The sequence below is a fragment of the Oryzias latipes genome, chromosome 3 (genome assembly GCF_002234675.1).
Source record: "Oryzias latipes chromosome 3, ASM223467v1".
In the NCBI taxonomy this organism is placed as follows: Eukaryota; Metazoa; Chordata; class Actinopteri; order Beloniformes; family Adrianichthyidae; genus Oryzias; species Oryzias latipes.
In genome coordinates this window covers 30,604,462-30,622,274 of record NC_019861.2, presented here as the reverse complement: position 1 = coordinate 30,622,274, position 17,813 = coordinate 30,604,462, and the positions used below count along the sequence as shown (strand labels likewise).

General features: G+C 39.2%; 1 protein-coding gene across 3 annotated transcripts in view; it reads right to left on the bottom strand.

Annotated features, from left to right (window-relative positions):
• The window catches only part of LOC101158931 (transcription initiation factor TFIID subunit 4), a 90,397-nt gene that overhangs the window by 39,564 nt on the left and 33,020 nt on the right, over window positions 1-17,813 (bottom strand). For 2 of the 3 annotated variants that reach the window (XM_011493737.3, XM_011493742.3), the window contains 4 exons: window positions 14,612-14,781; window positions 10,437-10,567; window positions 5,737-5,862; window positions 2,007-2,063 (listed from right to left, as the gene is read on the bottom strand). In XM_011493737.3, coding sequence (XP_011492039.1) covers window positions 2,007-2,063; window positions 5,737-5,862; window positions 10,437-10,567; window positions 14,612-14,781 — 484 coding nt within the window. Of the gene's footprint in view, window positions 1-1,387; window positions 1,453-2,006; window positions 2,064-5,736; window positions 5,863-10,436; window positions 10,568-14,611; window positions 14,782-17,813 lie in introns of all 3 variants that reach the window. The other variant, XR_002289027.2, reaches the window with a different exon arrangement.

Sequence of the window (17,813 nt, the reverse complement as noted above, 5' to 3'; positions counted from 1 at the left end):
TGTTCCTAATGTTTCCAAGTTTCGACTTTATGAATTTTGTGCGCTGAAACTGGATGTTTTTCATTGCTTGAGTTTGACCATCCAGACTACTGGTGCTTTGCCTTTGGACAAGAATAAAAAACAGTAACTGCCACACAGTCTACCAATTTAAAAAAAATAAAAATAAAGCAAGTGTCTGCTCAATTTACACACCCACACTTGGTTTAAGTGCACAACACGTTGTAATTCCATTTCTCCAAATTGATGGTTGTTTGGCGGTGGCAGCGGTTGCTTAGTGCGTGCATGTGACCGGGCGAAGGGGAGGCTGGCTCCTCTGCCCGTCGCCTGGAAGAGTAGCTCTGGCTCATTATCCTGATGAAATTTGCGCAGATGTGTGAGCTGCCGACAGACTCTGCAGTGACACAAACAGCCAGCTCTGTCCCCTTAAGCCAGTCAGGTGATGAAAACCAGAGAGGCATGGGGGCTGAGAAACGATGGCCATTAAGCAAAACAGAAAGAGGTGAGGGAGGGCGGAGGTGGGGGGGTATGTCTTTGCGGAATGGGTGGGGGGGGGGGATTACATAAAGTAACCATTTTCAAACCACCTTCTTAAAATTCTGGGTGAAAATGAAAGTGTGCACACAGCATCTCCTCAAGATGCACTAATCTGCCCGTATCCAGATGACGAGCTGACTGCCACTTAACAGGGAGGGGATCCACTTTGATCACATGGCCCCTGGGGCGAACCTATTGCGCTGCCTATTACGCCGATACATTTGCATATGCGGGGCTTGTGGGTAGACTGAGATCTGGTCTAAATGTTCGGCACTGCAGCAGAGCTCCCTGTTTATGGACAGAAATGGTCAAGGCAGACGCAGAGAAAAAGACAAATGTGCTGCCAGCAGCTTGAAGGTGCAGAACAGCAAAACCAACTTGTTATTCCAAGGTCAGGAGTTCAACGCCGGCCTAACAATGAGGTAAAAAGAACTGGAAACAGACACCAAAGCCTCCAATGAGAGAAACACCAACCATTGCTCCCAAAATGTGCTGAGCGGCAACTAAAAAAGCCAGAAAATGAAGAGAAAACTTAGGAAATAAACCATTAGTAAGAAAACTTTCCAAGCATATATACCCCTCGTTTTAAAAGAGCTACCCAGAGCAACAAAGGAGAAACCACATTAGCACTTAAAGTTCTACTTACACAACAACAACTGGTGAGGTTCTGCTCGATTCATCTCTCTACAAACTAACCAACAGAAGAGCCGTGCCGCCCTCCTGATCCGTTATCGAGCCACGGCTGAGCGGCTTGCTGAAGTTACTCTGGTGTAAACACATTCCAAAAAAGAAAAAGTACAAAACAAACTTCTGCCACGACAAAAGAATTGTATTTGCGTAAACAGCATATCACCTAAAAGATGTGTGGTCTGCTATCTGGGGTTCCAGAGGGAATTCTCTCCATATAAAAGCAGACATCTACCAAAAAAGAAGAGAACTTTATCAGCAGAACGCCTTCCCACTTTACAACACATGTGAAAGCCTTTTGAGAAAAGAAAGAGGAATTTATTTTCCCCACAGTTAATAGGTATTGAACGCAAACTTTATTTTGGTGAGGTTTGTATTTTTTATAAATATAAATTGAGGGAAAAATATTAAACTGGTGAGATATTTTACTCTTCCCACTGGAAAATAACATTTCATATATAAAATGATTAAGAACTTAAAGAAGGTAAGCTAATATTTTTGCAGGTATATTTCTTTCTTTTACAGAGGAGGGCAGAGCTCGGTGAACAGTAGTTAATATTCAAATCAGTGACAAAAAGAAAGAAAAACAGCAGAGAGGAAGAGGAAGAGGAGGGTGATTTGGCACAAAGGATCCTTTTCCACACATAGGCAGCAATCGGTGCGAATAATTCCTCAAACTTTTTTAAGTCCGACTTTAAATGGCATTACATATGTGGTGAGGCATGAAAATTTAATGCGCTGGAGTCGGGGAAATGTCAAGGGTAATGATCTCCGCAGCAGCTTACCTCCTTAGCTTTCTGTTTCAGCCGAGCTTGCTCTGGGTCTTCTTGCCTGGATCGACTCTGTGGAGTAAAAGGGGAAGGGGAGGAGGGGGGGGGGGTACAGGTTAACAGCTGGTTTAAGGAGCCCTGTCCCCCCCCCCCCTTAACTTAACAACTCATCTGTTGCTGCTGCAGCAAAAATAGTGCAAACAGGGAACAGGATACAGAGGTGTCAAGGACATTGTGTCTGAATTCAGAGAAGTGCAATGGAGCGCCCCCAGGGGGCAGTGGCCTTTAAACCTGCTCCAAATCCAGCCCTAAATAAGCCACTGGAGGGGGGTTCTAATCAAAAGGGGTTATTAAAATGTCTGCGCGAGCCAGCGCACACGCAACGGCAGCCGCGCAGGGGAAGGCATGCAGCAGCTTTCCGCGTGTCCCCGGCGTAACAACACAGCACCTCTATTTTAATCAGCCGCTATGATCTGGGTGAATGTACTTGTCCCTCGGAATCCTTCCTCTCTCAGCCAAATGCACGTGTACAGATGACCACTGCGGGCAATACAGGCAGATTATGGTGCGACACACTAACTGAGGCTTGTTTTGGAAAATACACATGAGCTGCACCGCTGGATTTGCCGCATTAACCATGGACAGGTCTCTGGTCAGCCTCAGCATTTCGTTGTAAACTAAAATGTTTTCAAAGAGCCATCTGGCGTTTTTGATCAACCAATATTTAGGAGCGTTGAGGTCATCAAACTCTGATTTTTGTCTTTCCCTTAATCTTTATGCATTTTGAATCCCAACCAGTCCCAACCAGACTATTACTTTGGCTGATTTGGCTAGTTTAGATGCCACAATTCTTAGTCTAAACCAAACCAAATGTTACATCACTGAAACAAATCGTGGCGTAAGTGAGTCTTTGCATCCCTACTGCATTCGTTTGCATATTAACGTTGAAAGTGTCAACCATGTGTGTTGTGCTAAACTTCATTTATTTAATTTTGTTTTATTATGTTACACCAGGCTTAGTTTAGGCTAACTGAAAGGTATTTATTCATTATTGCTTGCTTTTTAGCAAATAAAAAAAAGGATTTTTCTGAATTTTTACTTTGATGATGTTGTTTTGTAATAAACAAATTATATGCCGACGCAAAACAAAATCGCGACCCAGAAATGGAGGTTTTTTCTTTTTTTTAACCCCTGACCTCTGAATTGTTGCATCCTTATCTAGCAGCTCATTTCCTTGTGTGTCTGACATTTTCCTCAAACTTTGAGTTACATTTTTGGTGAAGCATGAATGAGGGGGAAAAAAGGATAAAGAAGCTCAGACTATTTCAATGCGTTTCTAAATGAAGGGGTCAAATTAGTGAGCGCTCAAGCAGGAAAGAATCAAGCAGGGAGAGGGTGGCGGCGGGTCGTAAGACCAGGAGGAGTGGGCAGACTGTTTACAAAGGCCAGCGGTGCCACTGGCATGCTCTACATCTCCACTGTCAGCTGTCCTGGTTCTCACACTAACAGCAGAGTAGAAGGGAGGATAATCGCACTGCAGACTGCTGCACATGCTGCAGTCTGCATTACCCTGCATGCTTTGCAGAAAGTAAACAGTGCAAAAGTTAGTTTCCCCTTATTCTGGGTTCTTGAAATACATTTGTTTTTTATTAACTTATTTTTTAAGGGAAAAAATCACTGTTATTCTGTACATCTGGCACAAAAAGTAGAGGATATGATTTATGTTTCAAGAAGCAACATTTAATAAGAATACATCTATAGTCTTCCAGAACAACTGGATATTTTGAATATCATGTGAAAAATGAAATCTCTCTGCTTGGCTAATGTGTGTTTTGCTATTATCTAAACAACACGATGATGGAGTTTATCTAACTGAACTGAACAACAAGGGTCTTGATTTGCAACACAAAGAAGCTGAAGTGAGAAGAAAGGTACGAGTGCATCATCAGGCACAGCTTGAGCAACATATTGTACAATAATTAGTCAAAGATCTGTTTTCCAATCTTCTTTTTGAGCGGAAACACCGCAGCACTGGAGCCAAAAAGCCACAGCGGTGGTTCTGGAGTGGAATCAAACTTTCCTCAGCGAGGCTCAACAGTCCAAATAGCCTCGAGTGCAGCTCCTCCTGGAAGAATTTGCTCATATTTGAAAAAGTTCTTTACTGATCCTTCTATGAAAAAATAGGAAAGATTTTTTAAAAAAAGTGTTAAATAAACACCGACTAATAGGTGATGCTCTTTTTGCTGTTGTTATGTTATGACTGACCAGCAGGAAAATCTACTTGCTTGTATAAAACAATGGTTGTGTGTTCTCCATTTTCTAACACCCTACTTGGCACTATTAAAGTGTAATAATGCAATTAAGCCAGCGAGGTGTGTTACAGTGAGAATCTACTGTAGGACATTGGCTCCATCAAAATTAATTGAATTAACCTAGCTTTCTGCTAATGTCACACTGCGGGGCATTTTCATTTGCAAAAGTTTCTCCGCTTTTTTCTCTTTTCTTTTAGCTAATCTTTTAAAATTTGACTAATTTTGAAACTAAAAGATACATTTCTTCAGAAGCACAGAGCAAAGATCAGAAAGCTTAAAGAAAAATGTTAAAACGTTAAGAATACGTCAAAAACGTCGGAAACTTCATATTTTCTACCAGGAAATCTATATATTATCTTTTTATATACCATATAACAACTATTTTTGTTATATAAAGAAAATTTTAGGCTATATCTGTGAAATTTTACAGTAAAATAGCAGTTTAAATAATATTCTGAATTAATATTTTATTCACACTGTCACACAAACAGAGACTTTTTCACAGTTGCCTTTTCATTTTCTGAAAATGCATTCAATAGCTAATGGATGTGTTAACATTATGCGTCTTTCAGCATCTAAATGAGATGCAGTGTGGCGACAGCATAAATCCAACTGTAAAATCCATTTTTTAAAGTGAAATCAACCCTTAATTATGGTTTGAAGTTTATTATTAGTGTGATAAATACCACGTCCTGTGCCAGGTATTGAGTGAGTTCTTTCTTTAATTTAACAGAACAAAAGAATTTGTGTTCTGAATTTTATGATTTTATAAAACGGATGCTAATGGTGCATCTGGTAAATCAATAATAAAGGTCTTTTTAACCCTTGTGCTATCCTATGGGGTCCAGATGACCCGATCCTTACACTGACGTGTTCTCCCTACCATGACAGAGGTGGATAAAGGTGGAAAGATTTCATGTAATCCATGGACACCACTGAGGTTCACAAATCATTGAAGAAAAAAGGTTCAGAGCACTGTCTAGTGGGTCTAGATGACCCAACTCCCAACGTTAAAGTGCCTAGGATAGCACAAGGGTTACGACTGTACAAGAATAAATCAAAAATAGTTGTGACCAGAAAGAGCTCCAGCTTAAGGTAACAAGTTTACATTGAGCCATAAAAACTTATTTAGCTACACAATCAAAAAAAACTTGAATAAGTGTATTTTTGTCTCCAAGTTTTTTGGTTTAAGTACTTTGGTGACAAAAAAAAAACATGTTAAATATGTTTTTTTATGGTATTTCCTATTTTGTCTACCTTTCAGCAGAACTTCAGCTGCTGTTTCTAAATTCACAGATCCATAGAAAGAGTCCAAAAGGGGCAGTCGGTCACCTTAGAGGTCAGCTAATGCATTGACCTAACCAACAGTAACCCAACTTTTTTCCTTCCAGCCACCCACACACGGCTGGATGGTGAGGTGGCAGTAAACTTACTTTAGCAGCCTTCAAAAGGATCTCTCTCTCCTGTTCGTCCTTCCTCTGCTTCTCGATTCTCTCCAGCTGCTCGAAGAAGCGAAGCTGCGAGCGAACGTCTGTAGACTGCTCGTAGTACTCGTCGTCCTGACAACACAGAGAGGGAAAAACTGACTGCAGTGATGGCAGCAGAAAGACGACCACTTCTGACGGTTTATGTTTGAAGGTTTTGGCTCTTTTCTAGCACAAGAAACTCATGACTTTTATTTAAACTGAGAAAAAGAATAAACCAGAAAAAGTTTGGGCTTAGGAAAATGACTCAGTAGGTTGATTAAAAAAAATTGTTCTCCATAATTTTGAGTCAAGATAAAAATACTTGAATTTTTTACATTGATGTGCGACAGGTTTTGGAAACAATTATGCTAAAAAAGTAGTTGCTGCTGGACTTTGAGACATTGACCTGCATACCTCAAAGTGACAGTTACAAAGCATTGTTAGGCCAGGTTATACGTCTTAGCGATTTGTAACTGTTCGGGTCACACTGGTCGCAAGGCCATCAGAATGGAATCGAACCAATCGCTGCGAAATGTGACACAACCCTAGTACAGCCGCATGCATTTTGCACCGTTCAACCTGGTGCAAAGAGTAGACTTGATCCAGAGAAATGGCATTTCCACCTCCCAGGATTTTTAAGGCAAAGCCACTATGACTGCATTTTAAATCATTTCATACTGACTCAGGTCCAAAAAGATAAAAAAAAAAAAAAAAAAATTCACTGCATATTTACTTTCTAATGCATCTATAACTTCGGCTACTCAATGAAGATATGAAATAGGTGGCAAATGATTAAAAATTTGATTTTTTTTTTAAATTAATAGTTATTCGGTATATTAATGCTTTTGAAATACAAAAAAAAAAAGTCCAGCTACCTTTCTTTCTTTGCACCGTTAATTAACCACAAACTTATTTATATAAATATCAGCATCTTCAGAAACGTGTGAAAGAACAAAATAATAATAATATTTAATAATAATACATTTTATTTATAAGGCGCCTTTCTGAGCGCTCAAGGTCACCGTACAACATAGATACAGTATATAAATTACAATAAACAGTTAAAACACTTAAATACATACACATTTAACTAAAATTTATTAAAAACATGAAAAAGTTCCTGTTGAAGTGAATAGGCCATTTGGAAGAGATTTGTTTTTAGTTTTGTTTTGAAAGGTTGATAAATCTTATAGATCCCTCAAGATCCCTAAATATCACAATAAATAAAATACCAAACCAATGAAATGCAGGAGAAAATCACCACATCGGGCTGGAAAAGAATAAACAGCACTCAGAGGTTGATGCAGTTATCACAAACAGCCTCAACCAAAACCTTAATATGAACTAGACTGCAGCTTGCGATAGGGATGCAATACGATTGATGCGATGGCCGATTGCTATAAAGTAAACACCGGGCCTAAGTGTTATTTCTGAGGTTTGTTTTTTAACTTTTATTAATGAAACATACCCCTTGATTTTCGACCTGCATTATCTACTGGATTTGAAATGTTGCTGTTTAGCTCTGGAAATGTGGGGGAAGATTTACGCTCCATATCTTTTTTGTCAAAACACGGTAATTATTTTCTATATTTTTGTAGAAACCTAAAAGAAAAACCTCTTTTACACAAGGTGAGTCAAACGCTGCACTCCAATCCAATTTTTCCATTTCAAAATCATAACTTTGAATTTAAAATAATGGAAAATCGAGCACAAACAATAGGTTTGTTTGTTAAAAGATGGTTACGATTGATGGAAAGAAAAAAAAACATGTTCAAGCATCAAATTATGATTAATTTAAATATATTGGCCCCCAAAGTGCACCTTTCAAACTGCGCTCGTTTTGAACAAATCAACACACGTCAACAAAGTTTTCTATTTGCAGATTTCATGTGTTTGCAGACTTCCCTTTTCTTTGCACGTGTCAAATTGACTCCCTTGTGGGAAAAGGAGAGCCAAGTGTAAAAACAACTTTTGTAGGTCATCAAAAGTTAATAGTATAATGACTTATTTCTCATGTTTGTGTGCGACTCTGATGCCGCTCTGTTATCGTCTTTCATTTGATTTCTTTATCATCCTCTTCTACTTTTCCATATGTGCGAACGCTTTCGTTTGTGGATGAGAGGAGTTGAGTTGCACGGAGCACAAAGACACATCAGAGGGGGCTTTTCACCAGCAACCCCCCTGCACCACCCCGCTCTGCCTCTGTCATGCAGCCCCCCTCCTCTTTGTTGCAGCGCTGAGCCGGCACTCCTGCTGCCGCTCCTGCCGAAGCCCGGCTGCTCTTTAAGGCCGCTTTGTCTTTCCATCTTTTCCCTCATTCTGCGTCTTTTTCCTTTTTTTTTTTCCCCGCTGATGTCAACAGAGTGGCTTCACAGAGCTTCATGCCTCTCTGGAACACACCTCATTTAGAAAACCACAAAAACCAGCAGAGAGAACGGAAAGAAAAGGAACAAAACAAGATGGGGACAGCTATGGCATGGCTTCCTCCTCCTCTTCGCTTCCTGGCATCAAGAAAAACACCTTTTCAAAGTTTCCCCGACTTCTAATAGGAACTCAAAGATGCAGACCAATTAAATGTGGTTACATATTTAAATTCAATGACTACAAAAGGTAAAGTCACAAGCAATAAAAAAAAGGTGTGGATTTTGACTGACTAACACAAATTAAAGCTTGTGTTTCTGTAGCAACTTCGGGGCTTAAAAAAGTTCCAATATTAACTTTTACATGTTTATATTTGTAGTAAATGCGTGCAAGTGACTTATGTGAAATAGTTTGTGCCATTGCATTTAAAGTGCTGCAAAGGCAATGTTCTGTTCCCTCATTTCACTGCTTTCAAACCCAATTACAATTTGTACCTCACTGCTAGGTACAAGATCACTGAATATTCTATTTAATTGTTATTTATTCAATGATAATGAGTATAAAAAACACACATCTACCTTTATTTTGCTCCTAAAATAGCCTTCAAGACAAACTATTTAGAAAAAAATGTATATACCGTATTTTCCGGAGTATACGTCGCCGTTTTTTTTATAGATTGGCCAGTGCTCCGACTAATACTCAGAAGCGACTTATAGGACTTATAGCGACAAATAGGCTAATATTTTTTATTATTTTCCCACTAACAACCACAGTTGGCCTTTAGCGGTAATTTCCCACTAACAACAGCTAGAGGGTACTGTAGGTGCATGTATCAGTATTTGCTGCTGACACCAACGCAGAAGACGAAGCGCTGTCCAAACCAAACATTGAGGGGAATCTGATTGTTCTCCTGAACGTTACGATGTTTTTCGTATTTGCATTGAGATGTTATTATTATTATTATCATTGTTTTTATTTTTTCTCTCCTTGGACTAATGCGGGACAGCAAGTCATCAAACTGGGTCACAGAGAGACGGAAGAACAGCTAAATACACCGTAGTTCAGATGCAACTCCTGCATTTTACAAGGTAATGATCACGTAAGAAAAAAAAAAAAAGACTGAACAATCTCATGAACCCAGAAATGGAGACGTGATTATCAATGTTTTTTTGGGGCACTTCAAAATAAATAAACGTTGGTTTCTCTTTCGGCTTTTCCCACCCGGGGTCGCCACAGCGAACGAGTCGCATGGTAAACTTGACAATGTTTTACGCCGGATGCCCTTCCTGACGCAACCCTCTCAAAGCCACCGGGCTTGGGACCGGCATAGAAGTAGAGAGGGGAACAGGGAGCAGCCCGGAGTTGAACCTGGGTTTCATGGATGGAAGGCACCACAAACCAGCACGAGCTAAACCGGCTCCCTTCAAAATAAATAAACGTAATCCCTCAATATCTTCCGTGCATTATAAAATATAAAGTCAAAGCCTCCATGTAGTGATGAGGCTAAAAAAGTCAGACAGCAGCTTCTCTCTGCACGATAGGAGCGTCTAGTTTATGAACACATTTATTTAAAAATAGATTTGACGCGCACCAAAAATAGGCAGCGGAGATGAATTTGACAAATGTATTGTGGGCCAGTTGAGCTCTACATGTTGATCCACTTCAACACCAACAAGATTCCAAGGTGTCAATAAAAGACAAAGTTGAATTAAATATATTTTTTTGCATCATCTGGGCAGTCAGGAGCATATATGTATCTTTTTTGATAAACACATTGCAACAGTAAGTACTCTGAGCTGAAGCCAAACCGCCAAAGGCAGGTGATGTTTTTGAATAACTAACTTATGTAAAATCTTGGTTTATACCTGTACCACACCACCAACCTAAGCCCTATTTGCTTCTGTGCTTCTTTCTTGTGTATTTATTTCATTATAGTTATTCTATCAGAATATTAACACATCCTGACCCAAAGGCTGTACCTCCAAAAAAGAAGAGAGAAATTTTGAGTAAACTCCTTGTAAAAACAGCTGATGAATCTTATTATTTATAAATTAAACTGTGCTGTTATCCATAACACATCAAGCTTTTTATTCTGTCTGAATAAAATAAAAAAAACATTGATCTGTACCTCAAACCTGTTTAGTTAGAGTATGTTAAGCAGAAGCTTGTGACTCCAGACAACATTTGTGGGAATTCAAAATCTCTAAGGGATGAACGACCGTATAATCAGTTACAAGCAAAACACGCTTTTTGCATTTAGAGGTGATGCAATCAATACTTCTTATTTGACCCGTGTGTGTGCTCACCTTACAGGAATCCAGTCTGTGCTGCGCAATGATGGAAATTTTTTCCACCATAGTCCGTAGTCGTGACTGCGTGGCGTGCGAGATGAACGTCACCGCCTCCACGGGAACGTCTGTCACTCCAAACTTCTTAGCTGTAAGCGAAATGCACACACAAACACTCAATCACTAAAAAAGTATAAACTGATCAAGTAAGCAGACATGATGCTACTGTTAGTAACTGAAAATTGTAGCAGTATGGTCAAGGAAATTGTGCATTTTGGTCATGTTTATGAGGAAAACATTGAAAAACTAGGCAGAAGGAGTGTCTCAAGAAAGTAAGTATATTAGGCCAATTTACAGACAGTACCATAAATAGTTAAGGGTTAAAAACCAAGCATGTATGTGTTTCTCACAAAATATGCTATATTAATGTTTTTTGTTTTTTTTTGCTATTGCCACTTCTGTGTATTTGTGCAGGTTTCCGCATCTTATCATCTATTTCTGTCAATAAAATTACTCTCATCATTGTATTTTGATCCAACTACACTGAAAAAACTGGTTCTTAAGAAAGTAAGGTCCTATTTGCTGTCATTCAAGAATAATAATCTTATTAGGAAAAGTTTCCAATAGCAAAATAATCGTGGTCACAGAAGAGGTGACTGGAATTTATTTTAATCATTTTTGATAGGACAATTTTTGTTACCCAGTTGACAGATTACTTTGCTTATTTAAAGACAATGTTTCAAGTTTTAAGAATTTTTGTTTTTGCAGTATAGTTTTAAGAGACTTTTCTCCACTGCGGGTCCCTTTTTAGATTTTTTGGGGGGAAAAAAAATCTTTTTGCAAAACAGCTACATCAGGAGAAGAGACTTTGTTGCAGTTTCTGGAAGACTTTTGTTTGTGTTTATCCCTCCTGTAATCAAGAACTACATGACATATAAACAAACAAAACGTGGGTGAGAAAAATTATGAAACAGCATGGTCATGCCATTCCTCATTGTGGATACGATGGTACCAATTTATTTACCGTATATACATTTCATGTTTCCCTTAAGGGGAAATTCATTTTCTGCTTTGGAGCTATTCTGATCCAACAGGAGCAGTGTTCATCTCCAGGTAACAGTCCCAGGGAGCAACTGAGGGTTGCAAGTCTTTCTCAAAGGTTTTTAATGAACTAGTTATACTGGTGCTCGGAATTCCTTTTTAGCTTGTCCTGTCCAACAGCTGAGCAAACAGAGGAGATCTGAAGGCCTTTTTCTGTTGGACATGTTTCACTGTTACAACATGGGGTTCTAGATCTTCTGGCACACAAGGTGTTTATTTGAATAAACCCCTGTTGTCATTTAGAATAAACTTTATTTGTGTTGATTATATTTGTGAGCGTTTTTTTGTTGGACCGAACAGAAAAGAAGGAGAGGAAAGAAGATGGAGGGATGTTAGAGAGAGGGGGGATAGGAGGGTGATTATAAAAGGGGGGGGGAATCATAAAGCCTCATGTTAGCAACAAGCAACAAGTTGCTGGAAGTTTATAATCATAACTGTTAGATGTAGATGTGTAATAAAAAGGGGCGGGGCCCATCCACACACACACACAAATGCTACAAACATACCTGTTGGCTCCAAAAAACTTCACACGTAAACATGTCAACATGTACACAATACAACTACCGTTCACACATGCATACTTATGCATTCAGACTAACACACGTAAAACGGCAGCAATGGTAGCCAGGACCCCAGCAGATAGAGGAAAACCGAAAATGTTGCTAACCCTAAAAACTAAGACTAAAGGACAGTTTTTGAAAAAGATTTCTGCTATGGAATTATCCTGGATTAGCGTGTCCTCACAGATATAAAATTCTGAGTGTTAAAAATGTGTTTCATCCATTCTTCCCAACTAATTCTCCCCTTGAAGTGATCCCATGAGTCACAGTCATAGTTTCGAACCAGTTGATGGTTTAACCCCTTCAATCTAACCCTTGATGCTACGTGGCAAGCAGGGGGGCGTTGGGTCCCATTTTTAGAGACCTTGTTTGACCCGACTGTTAATTTAAATCCATAATCTTCTGGTCTCAGGGCAAATAATCATTTAGTAAGTGCGTGGGTCTAACAGTAAAGTAAATTCAAACTTCTTTATTTTTATTTATAGATTTTCATTTCATTTGTGTGCATTAATTTTGTATGTCAACCTTAAATGTGGTAAAAACAAATTCAAAACAAGAGGTTTGATATTTTTAAGAGTATGATTGATATTTTGAACCCCTGGAGATTCTATATTTCTGTTTTTTAACAACTATTTTGTTCAAACATCTACATTTGTTGAACAGTTTGTTGATTGACAGAAGCTCACAACTTTATTTTTCCTCATCTAAATGCCATTTTTTGTTTGGGAAACTAAAATCAATGTGCCCGTCCCACTTTAGGCTTAATTTTCTCCATTCAGAATCCACATCAGAGATTATCCATCCAGTGTTATATATCTATGCCTGAAATTCCTAAATAACCTGTGCTTTGAAACGTAATGCAACACCAAGACCTAAGCCTGCTGATACTTTTTTCCTTCCAAAATATTACAGAAATGTATTTATGTAAACCGTTTTTGGGAGAAAAATATTAGAATATGTTTAGTCCCTCACACTACCTTATTGCAGAACTTGGGTGAAACTTTGACTACGTTTAAGGCCATATTTTTGGTGACTTCACTTTTTTTACATGTGCGCATGTATGTGTGTGTGGGCCTGCAAGGTACAAAAAAGAACTATCATTACTTTGAGGTGCCTTTCTAGAGAACTCCAGCTGAGTCTGTGTTCTAGTTCCTGAGATGGGTGGGTGGATTTCTGCTTCACAACTTTGCAGTTCCCTTCAAGCTCAAGGACAAGCCTGGAGAGTAATGAAGGGAAGGAGGAGAGAGGCTTGGGAGTTAAGCTGGTCACAAGTGTTTGTTTTCAGGGGCTGTTTGTGAAAGTGGAAGACAAAGGACGCCCAAAGACTTGAAGAACAGACAAAGCCAGAAAAGGGTGTTGGAAATTAGGAAAAGAATGAAAAAGTAATGGCAGCCATGATGTTATGGAAACAATGGCAGGTCAAAAAAGGTCAAAGAGAAGTTTTAGTGCTAAATCATGAAGCAGTGTGACGTCTAAACAGTGCTTCTATAGAGAAGAGAGAAGGCCAAGCTCCCCTGATTGAGTGGAGCTGGCAGGCCAGGAGAGCCTCCCTCGGACCGCTGTCAGCTGCGAGTGTGGAGAGGCCAATCACTGACACAACAAAGCTGCACAAATGCCACTTCCCCAGCAGGGGGCACCCTAGCCTCCTGCCCTGCACCAAGCTGTGTGCTCCCTTAAGGAAAGATTTATATTTTTAAACAACCCCCTTACCCCAAGGTGACAGGATAACAACCATGCTAAGAGTCCATGTAACACAACATGACCTGCAGGCCTCCATGCTACACTAAAGATACTTTAATTGAGATGAAACAAGATGGGGGCACTCGGTTCCCCATCTCAAGAAATTACATTGTGTGTGTGTGTGTTGTTGTTGTTGTTTTTTTGTTCTTTTTGATCCAATGAACAGGAGATGCTGGGAAACACTTTTACTTTGAGAAATTTGTAATACGTTTCCACAGTAAACTAGAAACTTTTATGAAGGCTGGCTGTTGGTCGCAAGCGGAAACAACAAAAACACAATCCCTCCCATGATTTTGAGGACAAAAAAAACAAGATATCTCCACCTGCATCCATGGGCGCATGCAACACAGTGTATCAGAGTGTCAAGATCCACCGAGAAGACAAAAGCAAAACTTCACTGCTAACTTAGATTCCCTTTAAACTCGGTTCCTTCAGTCCAGAGGACAATCTGACAGCCAGCCTTCAAAAGACAAACCTATTAAGTATTTATGCGTGTGCCTGAGGTCCAGTAAGTTCAGACAGCCACTGAAGAATTTATTAAAGGAGGTGAAGGAATTGTTAAGAGGCTCACATTTAAACCAAGGCCAAACAAAGAAGCTACAGTCTAAGTCACAGAAAAAAAAATAATGAAAGGAGTCCATCATGACAGAATCAATGCAGAAAAAACATTCTTCACACACAAACACTCCAACAACACAACTTCAGCTTCGGAGCCTTTGAGTGCAGCTTTAAAACTAGAGAGTTAATAGCTCAGAGATGCATTCCACAGAGCATGCGGTAGCCATGTCTCACCAGTTTCCAGGATTCGTCGGTGCAGCAGGCCTGGATGGAGGAAAGCCTCGTCTTTACAGGAGCGGATCTGAGTTCCCACCAGCTCCGAGTTGGTCGCCAGTATTCGCGCACTCTCTTCGTTCAGATTTACCCCGGCCATGGAAGCCACGTCGTTGATGTCATCATCATCTCTGAAACAAGAACAAGGTTTAAACTCAGTTACAAATGGTAATTTGCATATACTAATTTCTACCTTGCTTTATGCTCAAAGTGCTTTACAGTCCCATTCACTCATGCACACACACACATTCACACACTGATGCCGGCTCAGAATACTCATGCTGACCTATAACCACCAGGAGAAATCTGGGGTTCAGTGTCTTGTCCAGGGACAATCAAGAAAAATAAGTTTATAGCAAAAAAACAACTTCTGTCACTTGCTTTTATCAATACTTCATTGGGATTCTTGACATCAAAGACACAAAGAAAGGAAATCATGAAACAGGAGAGTATTTAAAATTATCCATTACTGTATTGATCTTCTCTCTTCTGCCAAAGTCAAGATGTTGTGAAAAGTGTGTTTCACCCATGCATCCATCCGTCCATCCATCCATTCATCCGTCCATCCATCCGTCCATCCATCCACTAAACCAGCTGTTTTCTCATTCAGGGATGGTGGAGCCCATCCAGCTGCTGATATATAATAATAATGCTGCCCTCACAGTACTGGATCCAATTTTTAGGCCTCATCTTTCCATAGTTACAAGTACAGATGCCATTCATAGAGTAGTACAGAAGGGATCTATTAAACACAACAGGAATGAAACCAAGCAGATAAGTGTCACAAACATTTCTTGAAAACATTAGATATTCCTAATGGGTGCTTCAGATGCCTCAGTATTATCTGAGGAAATGACATCATTTTTTTCTGTGAGACCTGCTTCCTGCTTCAGTTTGGAACAGAGAAACACTTTCTACTTCAAACTTAACTTTTGATAAAACAATTTCTGAGGCATGGTTTAGGTGACCCAGAGTTTGTTATGAATGTAATCAGTGTCAACTTGTATTTGATCAAATCATTTTTTTTGGATGCGTCTTTGGCCTCATGTTTTTTTTGTGTTTGGTTTTTTTTTGTTATGCATCATATTTTATCATCTTTTGTTTGGGTTTTCTTTTACAGAGTTTTAAAGGCTAGTCATAACTGCAAAATAATGTCAGTTAAAGTATGAATTTGAAAAGAAGAGTAAAACTCCTTTAAAGAAGCTTTGCTTGGTAATATTCTCACTGTTCTGGTGAACATGGAGGTTGCGTTTCCTTAAAATCATTGGGATTTCTTACAGGTGTAAAGTTGGCTTCATAAAGTCGGAAGTCGTTTTATTTTATCCCAGATTATTATTTTTACTACACATAACTGACCTGACTGTCGCAAAGAACTTCCATTTAAGGGAGCAATTATAAGTTGTCTAACTAACATGGATTGGAAGAAAAGATTTAGAATTTAAATACCAAATTTGTTGATAAGTGTCTATAGGACCAGACTAAAATTAAAAAAAAATTAAAAAGTTCTAGGTGGGTTTAACCAAAAGAAAAACATCAACTACAAAGAACACAGTTTTCTATGTTCATAAAACAGCTGTAGGAGCAGAGCTTATGTGTCTTTGTTGTTGTTATTTTGTGTTTACATGAGTGCAGAATGAGGCCGTGACTTTAATCCAGGCTTCTGGGAGCCGAGGCACACACAGTCAGCCAGATCTACCCCGTTGAGGCCCTACTGCTCCTCGGTGCGGCCACAGAGAGCCGATATGAAACTTGACACCACAGCAGGAGGTTGACAAAGACAATTAGAGAAGCTGCCTGAACCTTGTATACCTCTATATTCTCTTTTCTCTGTTTCTTTCCACCAGAACTCTAATTAAACCTTCATATGTAGAAAGTATACAGGTAAAGGAAACAGTAATACATGTGTAGGACTACGCCATGTGCTTCACCTCAGGCTCTCACCAAGTCTGCAAAAATAACTCGACCTCCCTAAAAATCATCATATGTGTCAAAGAATACAAGCAATTAAGTTTCTTTACCCTCAGTTTAGCAATTCAGCACTTGGTGATAATTAGGAGTTTGAGCTTATTTTTTCACATCGAGCCAAAAGTATATTTAATTAAATTATAAACATGTAATTTAAAGACTCAAAATTAATCTGTGACCAAGCCAATTCAGAAAAATGGTTGTAAAAAATAACTGTATTTTCCCAAAATGTTTTGACAAATTGAACACTATACTTTTTATTTGACACAGTTAGAAGGCATGAAATAGTCGGCTACCGGCGTTAGCAAAAGCAACACAAAAAAGTAAAAGCTAAATGGAAAAACGCCTAAAAGCAACAAAAAAAGTAAATATAGAAAAAAAAAAATATATATATATATATTTGGACACGTGAAGTAAATAAATCCACAAATCAAAGGGCCAGTTTGGTGCAAACTAACTTTTTAGAGCTTTTAAGTGTATTATAATATTAATGCCTCATGAAAAACAACCCCAACGAAGTATTTTGATTCATTCACGCATTTCTCAGAGTTCCTCTATAACCCTTCGCGCTGAGCTTCAGCCACTCCCAACCCATAAAAAAAAACAAGCGAGTCCACATTTTGTGACATAACAAAGTGAGGAACAGCCCCTTCCAGGAGGAGTCTGCCTTGCCAGCACCGCCCCAAGGCTCAACACAAACACCCATTTTCTCCACATCGGCAAGACGCTTTTATTTTATATGTATTAAATGCACATCCATCTTTGCAAAAGTTCATAGTTGGTTTGTTTTCATGGGCGAGATGCAGACACGCTGCAGAGGCCGGCTCTAGGTTGACGTCATGAGATGGGCGGCACCAGAAAGAAGCGAAAGTCGGTGCCACAGAGATCGAGCCGTCTTACTCCGGGTAGGAAAATAAGCAACAAAAATAACTCGTGTTTGATTTTAAAAAATGTGTTTCTTTAGTGTCCCAAAGTATTGTCATCTACGTGGATATAGTTTACTCTAAAAGGCTTAAGAAAAGCATGATATAGGCCCTTGTTTCCCTTACATTCATTCTTTTTTTTTAATTTATGCTACTTTACTTGGATCTATATTCTTTTAATTTTGTGTTAGTAGATAAAAAGTGCAGTGAAAAATCCCTGTCCAAGATCCAAGAACGCTGCTGCTCTCTTTGTCTTCAGCAGTCAGGTTCCAGGG